This window comes from Lygodium microphyllum, chromosome 7 (assembly GCF_053477565.2).
Source record: "Lygodium microphyllum isolate KBCC chromosome 7, Lygodium_microphyllum_v1.1.10, whole genome shotgun sequence".
In the NCBI taxonomy this organism is placed as follows: domain Eukaryota; kingdom Viridiplantae; phylum Streptophyta; class Polypodiopsida; order Schizaeales; family Lygodiaceae; genus Lygodium; species Lygodium microphyllum.
Window position 1 is genome coordinate 13,952,516 of NC_141141.1, and position 9,341 is coordinate 13,961,856.

Below are 9,341 nucleotides of genomic sequence, written 5' to 3' on the forward strand. Positions count from 1 at the left end.
GTCACACAGACGGAATTTCCGCGTGGAGTGTATTGACAAAATGCGCTCCACAAGAGACTGTGGTATCATGGCAAGGTTCGAGCAAGAGAGCCGACGACGAGCAATGAATCCAAACACGATTATAGATGAGATGGAGTATTTTGGAAACTTGCAAAGTATTGTTACGATGGATTACCATAGCTTCTCCCCATGATACTATTCGATGTGCAGTGGTTCAAAGTGGTACTTGAAGGAGCTGGAGCAACATTCGACGAGGTCCATTTGGATTTCTTGAAATAGATTCCGAAAAAAAATGGATGGATTTGTGCGACACCTTTGTGTTGCTGGCCCATTGTGAACAAGTGCATGAACTCATTTGTTTGTTAATTATATTACGACATGATACATGTCACAATAGTTAAATCTCTCTTGTACGTATTTGTGAATAGGTAATCTTCTATCCAAACCCCCGACAACCTCGATGGTGGTATGTTATACCTTCAGCTCCCCGAAGTGCGAGAGTATATGATCAAAGCGATGTTCCGAGCATAGATGAGGACAATATGCAAATAGAGGGGTTGATATTGCAAGGGGTGGAGGCCACCGAAAGCTTGAAGCATGTAGAGGAGCCAGCATCAAGTAACAATGATGGAAATACAGGAGTCTAAGAATTCTTTGAAAACGAGGTGGACTCATCCTTTTGTGGTGACATGTCTATCGACCTCCCAATTTATGTCGAGTTGTATCAAGAGATTGACATGGGACCATATTAGGATACTTCATACTTGGAGCATCCACTTACTCAATTCATTGACTAATCGCTTATAAGGGTACATAAAATATGCATTTTAAATAAGATCATTTTTTTAAGATTTATATTACCGTGCTTTGTATGATTTAAATTGATTATACTAACATCATTTTTTGTCTGTGCAGGTGACCTTTGTGGATACTTAGATCATCAGAATGAGTCGAGGGATGAGTGATGAGAAGTTGCAGGATATCTTCATGTGTATGTCTCCAAATCAGATGGCGAGATTCAAAGACATGGCGGACCAAGAGCTATCTCGGACATCGTCAGCCCGCTCTATTAGATCTACTTCGGCGCGATCAAATGCTTCAATTTCGAGTAGACGAGGTTGACGCTCCAGACTTAGGCCAGACGGAGGGAGTGCTTTACGGTCAGGGGGGAGATGCTGCAGAGATATAGATGCAGCGAGCCCGTGGTCGGCTCAGGATACAGGTGCTACTCCTCGCTCTCGTAGCGGTTCCAGAGAGTGTGGCTCAGGTGGTTGCTGTGGAAGCACGAACGCAGTGTCTCTGTCTCGTCGTTCTGCTGAAGTTGTGTCATCTTTGGGATTTGTCACACCTGTGGGGACGTCTACTCTAGTTACTCTGTCTTTTTCTCAGTCATCCGTAGGTGGCACCCCTATGGGTACTACTCCGATAGATACTATCCCAGTCGGTACACCAGATGTACAGGGGTCTCTTGGAAATGCTCAGGAGCATGGTCGCAGGTGGGAGAGGAACCATCTTAGGCATACCCCACAGGGGTATGCCTACCTTGTAGATGATAGGTTAGGAGCCATCATCATGAATGATGAGGGGAGGAGGGTGATGGCTCATATGAGAGAGTTGTACTGACAAGTTTTTCAGCACAATGTCTTGGATCATTGGAAAAACATACCGAAGGGGAGCAAGGACTACATAGTAGTATCCTTGTATGAGGAGTTTCCGGTACCACTCGATATGCAGAGAGGCACAGTCTCACTGCATTGATCGACCGATTATATGGATGGGGCGGCCCTGTAAGTCATCTTTCTTGTCCGTAGTTACCATGTTTAATTAGAATACATTATTGTATGGTGGACTGATGTGTAGTTGTTTCTTTTTTTGCAGAGTCCGTTCGATGCTCCTTTGCGGGCGGGACGAGTTTTCGGATGGCAATGATCTATAGCTCGCCCTTGGATCCCTGGAGCTCACACACCCTTCTTTTTTGGTCACGTGATCTACATTATAGACATTTTCTATGTAGTAGTGATATCTTGCCATGATTGTACCAGTCACTTTCATTATGTGATTATGTATTTATTTCATGTATCAGTGTTATGATTTAAGTACACTTTGTCTTTATTTACACGAGTATTGTACACAATGCAAAAACTATTTTGTATGGCCCAAATAAAGCACATAGTGCTATATGTGGCAGGCTTCCCTGCCACAATTTTTTTTTCTATGTTACTGTCACTATTAGTGTCGTAAATTTACTGCACGTGTCGTTATTGGCGTTGTTATTAGCATCGCAAAGCGTCATTATCAGCATCGTTATTTGCATCGGTATCCGTGTCGCAAAAATGCGACACGGATACCGACACAAATAACGACGCTGCTAACGACACTAATACCGACTGTTCTATGGCGTTGCCAATAACGATGCTTTTTGCGATGACGGGAGAAAATTTCTTTATTTACATTTTCGTCGCTACGTCGGTATAAGGCCTATATCTTGAAGTGAATTAATACTTTATTTATTCTTTACAATCACATTTGCATTTTCATCAATAAACAATGTGATTTTCATCAATAAAATGAGCTAATGGAGACATTGTGTGCATGAGTAAGGGGCTTCCAATCCTGGCAAACCTAATTTTAGGAATCAAATTGATGATGCTTGCATTGATTGAGGGAAAGCAACTCCGTCTCATAACATTATTCAAGAAAGTAGATAGACCTTTGCCACAAATATTTCGCCTGTCTTGAAAATTTTGACTCTTTCCTTGCGAGAATTGTGTGGGAAGCTTGGAAAATTGTGCTTTCTCACTCATATTCATGTCTCTTATGGAAAAGGTATGGTAGCAACCAATATCTAGGTCTTGGCTTATCCCAAGAGAGACATGTATTGCATTTGCTTGAGCTTGAGCTAAATTTTAGACCAATCACAAGTTCTAGGATTTTTCCTTTAGTAAACAAATAAGAGATGGGTTGCACCAAGTGCTTCTATTGGGGGGTGGGGAGCGGGATATGCAACACTTGCTACAACATTGTCGCACTCAAGGCTTATAGGGGAAGTGGGGGTATCCTAACTTTTTAGCACAACCTCCTATAGCCTGTTGGAAAAGCGAAGACTAACTATGTCAGCAACACTATTTGTTTGTTTTTTACGACTATAGTAGTAGGCGCTCCACAAATGAGAAGCTAGGAGCATTTATTATTTAGTAGGATTAGTTAACTATTCATGTTGGCAGTGTTGTTATCCCTAGCTAGTGCTATACCAAGGAAGCAAACCCGTTTGTCTTTTCATCTAGTGTGTGACACAACCCTAACGGTTAGGTACCCTACAAAACAAAGTCCCCACCATACTTTGGTGTATTTAGTGGGTATATGCTCTCTTGAATCTTTGAGTTTGTTACTTCATTCTTTGAAGGGTGTGAATGGGCATCTAAAGCTTTCCGTTGAAAAAGGAGAGCCAACGTGGGAAGCACAAAGAAAAGGATGCGCCACGTATAAGTACTGTAGCATCGACGTGTCGAATGTCACGTCACAAAGGTTTAAAACTTGTTTTTGCCCTTCGCTTCTTCGTCGCACATATCAAAATCCTCTCAACACTAACTTCTAAGGCAAAAGCGCTCGTCGTTGCTCGCGCTCGCGCGACACTATCGGTCTCCTGTTGAGTGCCTGTGTACGTTCCCATTAGAAGCCGATACGAGGCCTTCAAAGCGTCTGACCTCTCTTTCTTTTTTGAGGGAAACCTTTTCTTTCGCACACGGCTTCTCTTCTCCTTCTCACGGACTTTACCTTTTGCAGATTCATGTCCTTACAGGCCCTTCTGTCATCGTCAGAGAGCGCCAGCCAGCAAGCCAGGCTGCAATGGTGATTCCGGAGGCAAGGCCGCCGGGTATTAAGTTGATCCAGAGCTTATGCAAGAAGGAGATCTCGTACAAGGCGTATCAGGCATCTGTGCTGGTGCTGACCTTCATAGCCTACACGCTGTACCATTTGGCAAGGAAGCCCACCAGCATAGTGAAAAGCACGCTGGTGGAGGGCGGCATCAGCGGCAGCGCGTTTGGGAGGAGCGGCGCTGGGGCGGCGGCTGGGATCCAGCAGGCCAAGGGGGCGGCGGCGGGATGGGCGCCCTTCGAGGGGGCGTCGGGGGCAGAGCTGCTGGGGGACGTGGACGTGGCCTTCCTGGCGGTATACGCGGTGGGGACCTTCTTGGCGGGGCATTTGGGCGATCGCGTGCCCTTGAGGGCATTTCTGGCGGCGGGGATGGTGGGCAGCGGCCTGCTGACGTGTCTGTTCGGGATGGCCTATTGGTGGGACGTCCATTGCCTGGCCTATTTCTTCGCGGTACAGATGATTTTCGGCCTGTTTCAGGTAAATTATTATTATCATCAACCCTTTGGCAAATTACAAGCTCAATTAGGATCAACAGTTATTCAGCCTTAATTTCACAAACGTACATTGGCTGAATAAATAAATACAACAGGCCACGGGCTGGCCGTCCGTGGTGGCCATCGTCGCCAACTGGTGCGGAAAGCGGAAGCGGGGCCTCGTCATGGGCGAATGGAACGCGCATACCTCTTTGGGCAACATCTGCGGCAGCCTCATCGCCGCCGGCTTGCTGCAGCAGGGCTGGGGATGGTGCTTCCTGGTGCCCGGCCTCGCCATCCTCGCCGGCGGCGTCCTCATGTTCCTCTTCCTGATCCCCCACCCCGCCCTGGTCGGCCTGCCCTCCGAGAGCGACCAGCCGCCGCCTCTCGAGCGGCACTCGCGCGTCGATGCCGATGCCCGCGGGAACGCGGATCATGGGAGAAACCCAAAGGTGATGATGCTGGCCGAGGATGCGCCGTTGCTCGTCAAGCGCTGCGGCGACGTCAGCGGTGACGATCAGCTGGAAGTCGAGTGCGTTCACGCGGTGGGGTTCGTGGAGGCGCTGTCTATCCCTGGAGTGGTTGCGTTCGCCATGTGTTTGTTCTTCGCCAAGCTGGTGGCCTACACGTTCATCTATTGGCTGCCCTTCTACATTCGCGACACAGGTATTCATTCTCTGGAACATTCTTCCAAGGTAAATAATGAGATAATACTTTTGGTGAAAATTCTCAAAAGTGTACTTCTCATCAACAAATTATAATTTAAAATTAATGTCCGTAATGTATCATTATTCCCATTATACATACAGCCCTCCGAATTTGTCATCGTTCCGATTACATTCCGTCGTCATTCCCATTACGGAACCCTCCACTTTGGCTGGATTTTGAGAGCCCTTCAGAGTTCACAAGTATGGAGAGTCGAGACAACTGCCTCCATACTTGTATCAATGTTTGCTTCGAGGGAGTGCTAGGGGAACGTTACCAAGACACGGGGATTTTGGTATTTCCGAGATTTGAAAGGCCACATGATCTAGGTGGCATTTTGGTAGCAATTTTACATTTTACTAAACAATAAGCAATAAATAATATATTGGTTATATTACAGCACAAAAATATTACAAACATAGGGGGTATTTTGTTTGGGGTAGTTCTGCCTACTAATGAGGAGTTGCAAAGAGCTTCTACGAAATAAGCAAATACCGAGCAACGGATAATTTGTTTACTTATATTTGAGGATGGATAATGAAAAGGATAAATATAAAATTTTGGGGCCTCAGAGATCGGCGGCGAGTATCTCTCGGACGAGACGTCCGGCAACCTATCGACGGTGTTCGACGTGGGGGGCGTGCTAGGCGGGATATTGGCGGGCCATCTGTCGGACAGGCTGCGGGCGCGGGCCTTGACGGCCGCCACCTTCACGTACTGCGCCATCCCGGCCATGGCCTGCTACCGGGCTTTCGGGGGGGCCTCCCTCTGCCTCAACCTCAGCCTCCTGCTCCTCTCGGGCCTCTTCGTGAACGGGCCTTACTCCCTCATCACCACCGCCGTCTCCGCCGACCTGGGCGGCGTGGCCAGCGCGCGGGGCGGGGCCCGCTCCCTGGCTACCGTCACGGCCATCATCGACGGGACCGGCTCCCTGGGCGCCGCCCTTGGCCCCCTCGTCACCGGCTACGTCTCCCAAGGCCTCGGCTGGAACGCCGTCTTCTGCATGCTCACCCTATCTGCCTTCATCTCCGGCTTTCTCCTCTCCAAGCAAGTCGCCCTTGAGCTCAACCACAACTCTACGTCTTCTCCGCCTAAGCCAACAACATCATCATCATCATTATCACCATCACCATCCTACGGCCAAACCTTCAGCAGCAGCACAAGCAGTCATATCCCTTAAAAGCCTTCCGTTGCTACATCTTGTACCAACTCTATACATATAGATATACATATACATTCAAATATATAGACACAATATTTTTGTCCGATTGTATACATGACCAAATCAAGTGAGTTTTAAGAGCCACGGCCAATCTACTAACATCCATTTTCTTGCAATGGTTCCATATGTTGTGTATTGAGTTCTTTAATTCTTATTCCTATAGATCTATTGGATTCGTGTGTTTGATATATGCAAAGCCTCAAGATCAATGTTGAATAACTAGGGTAATGGGGTCAAGAGAATAAAATTCTCTCTCTCTCTCTCTCTCTCTCTCTCTCTCTCTCTCTCTCTCTCTCTCTCTCTCTCTCTCTCTCTCAAGTTTTTTCTATAACAAGAGGCAAGAGAACAAGAGAACATAAGCAAGCATGTATGAAATGGAGAAGTGAGGAGGGCTCTTATCTCATTCGATAGTTGAAATGGAAGATGTGTTCAGAGTGACTAGAGAAAAGGAAAGTTTTGGCCACAAGTGTCTTTTCATAGTGTCATTATATCCATTAAAATGTTCATTGCTATATACAAATATACATACCAATGAACTTTTTGATAGATATTCTAACACTAATACTAGTAGTGTAAAATGTTTTTCCAGATTATTGGAATATAGTGTTGAACTATTTTTCATTTGTTATAGTGTTAGTCACATGACAAGAAGACAATAATTAGTATACTTATTATTATACTATTAGTGTACCAAGCACTTGACGTCCTAACATTAGGACATGCCAAAATTTGATAGCTTGAAAGACAATCCTTTTCATTGATTATGCATTGTAACCTCATTTCAACATGACAACACCTTACATGTGCTCATAGCATGAGGTCAAAATTTTCATACCTTTTGAATGTTTTGGTAAAATTTACTAGGTCTTTGAGCTTACTTGAAAAAATTGCCCAATGTTTAGGAGTACTCTATATCTAACTAATAAGATGTCATGCCATACCCTCTAGTGAAGCCTCAACAATGGGAACCTTCCATATCTCCTATTCCTTTTAGAAGCTACTACTCTAGTCTCCATTTTCTTATCTCTAACCTAAGACACATAACTCCTATTCAATCTAATCTTTCCTTCCTACTTTGTTTACACTAAGCATGCAAAGATAGATTCTAAAAGAATATCAAAAAGTGAAGAGAAGACTCACCATGATGCTTTTACTTGTTGAAATAGTTTGATTAGTGAGGCAAAAGCTCTTTGATTGTCTTCCATCCTTATAAGCCCACTCCCAATCTCTCCTCAATCCACTACCTTTGATCCGATCATTCTCCACCCATGAGTTAGAATAAGGAAAGAGGAGAAGAGAAGGGAGAGCTCAAGAATATGAAAGCGATTCCTAGGTGAAAGCACATATATATGTCCTACTTTTGGTACTAAAACATAGGTGATAGTATTGGCTCAAAAAATGGGGAGTTAGATTGCCATTTACTATGGTATTGCTAATTAGAACTAATAGATTCTCTTCTCTATGTGTGTGTGTGTGTGTGTGTACATACATACATACATACATACATACATACATACATACATACATACATACATACATACATACATATGTATGCATCAATTCTCAATAAACAGAACACTGCACATGTCCTCTTCCCCCTCGAGTCCCCCTCCCCCTCCCCCCTCTCTCTCCATTCCTTCAATTTTCTATCATAATTGAGATATCTCCATTTTTGTATCTTTTGACTACTTATAGATGCATCATCTTCATGTACCATGTGCTACACAAAACTGACACTATAATATATGAAGGGTATGCTCACAAAATTTGTGTTAAAAATACATATGAAAATGCTTTAAAATATTAGGTTGCATATTTTTAAACATTTTCATATGTATTTTTAACAAAAATTTTGTGAGTATACCCTTCATATTTTTAATACAAAATTTGTCTTAAAAATACATATGAAAATATTTAAAAATTGAGATTAAAATTTCTCTTTTGCAAATGTAATTCTATAAAAATTTACAAATTAAAAAACCCTTTTGTTGATTGCACATGGTATACTTATATTCTTTGAAGTGCACCACACCCCCCTCCCTCAGGCATATACGAATGTATAATTTGATATATATAGAAAATAATACACAGAGAGAGAGAGAGAGAGAGAGAGAGAGAGAGAGAGAGAGAGAGAGAGAGAGAGAGAGAGAGAGAGAGAGAGAGAGAGAGAAGGGATCTAGTGCATTGTAGGGCTAGATTCTTGATGTCCATGTTTGCTACCCTATTAGACATAAATTGATATTTAAACCTATATAAAACACATCGAAGCATACAAGCAAAAGTGATACATCTTGAGTGGTACTTAGACTTTGCATAAAACAACAAACATAGCACTAAGCATCGAATGAATAAAAGTGATAATGCAACAACAAATAAATATGTATAGATGATAAAAATACATATACATATACAAACTATAGAACTAATGAGATTCCTAATCAAAGATCTCATCCTCCTTAATGGCACCTCCCAATGGTTTTTTTTGACAAGAAAGAGACAAAAATTTAGCATTACTTGAATCGAATATAAAATGCAAACATGTGGAAGTCTATAATAGTAGACTACCTCTCCTTGTTAGTGTAGATTTTGCATGAGCTAGATGGTAGCATCTATAACCCCACACACTCCCTCTTTATCCTAGTTTCTGAATGACCAATGAATGCAAAAAAAAACTATAAAAAATAATATTACAATCCAAATAGGTAAATAGAGATTAAATAAATTAGAGAATAATATACTTAGAAATTATATTGCAAGGAGTCCCAACCATATCTTCTAAGATGCAATGTCAAGCTAGATGTAACTCACGTGTGTGACTCCTTCTTCTACTACTTTTACTTTTCAAAACTCTCTTATTTTCTTCTTTACCTTCCTCCACTATCCCTAATCAAGCTACTTAGGACATCCTAGGCTATTGTTCAAGGCATCACATATCGCTAAAAAAAGGTGAAATAGGTGTTTCATAAGGCACATTTTGATGTAATCATTGAAAAATTTACTAGTGCAAATGGCCTATGGAAACTCCTCATGGAGAGTACATAAAATATATTTATTTTTCTGGTGGT

The 9,341-nt window shown here is 43.0% G+C and overlaps 1 protein-coding gene across 3 annotated transcripts; it reads left to right on the forward strand.

Moving 5' to 3' along the window:
• The first annotated feature begins 3,520 nt into the window (after nt 1-3,520).
• On the forward strand, nt 3,521-6,389 carry LOC148033198 (putative glycerol-3-phosphate transporter 1). 3 transcript variants are annotated; one of them, XM_087681065.1, is made up of 4 exons: nt 3,521-3,658; nt 3,784-4,353; nt 4,466-5,015; nt 5,627-6,389. In XM_087681065.1, the coding sequence occupies exons 2-4, from the start codon at nt 3,847-3,849 to the stop codon at nt 6,232-6,234; spliced, it is 1,665 nt and encodes a 554-aa protein (XP_087537191.1). In that variant the 5' UTR covers nt 3,521-3,658; nt 3,784-3,846; the 3' UTR covers nt 6,235-6,389. The 3 variants fall into 3 exon arrangements, with proteins under 3 accessions (XP_087537191.1, XP_087537193.1, XP_087537192.1); XM_087681067.1 differs by having other exon boundaries at nt 5,159-5,769; XM_087681066.1 differs by lacking the exon at nt 3,521-3,658 and adding an exon at nt 3,678-3,697.
• The last annotated feature ends 2,952 nt before the right edge of the window (nt 6,390-9,341 follow it).

Excerpts from the sequence above, each read along its gene's own strand:
- LOC148033198 (XM_087681065.1), top strand. The coding sequence starts at position 3,847 with ATGGTGATTCCGGAGGCAAGGCCGCCGGGTATTAAGTTGATCCAGAGC. Across the intron at positions 4,354-4,465 it reads TGATTTTCGGCCTGTTTCAG|GCCACGGGCTGGCCGTCCGT; the intron begins GTAAATTATTAT and ends TAAATACAACAG. Across the intron at positions 5,016-5,626 it reads CTTCTACATTCGCGACACAG|AGATCGGCGGCGAGTATCTC; the intron begins GTATTCATTCTC and ends TTGGGGCCTCAG.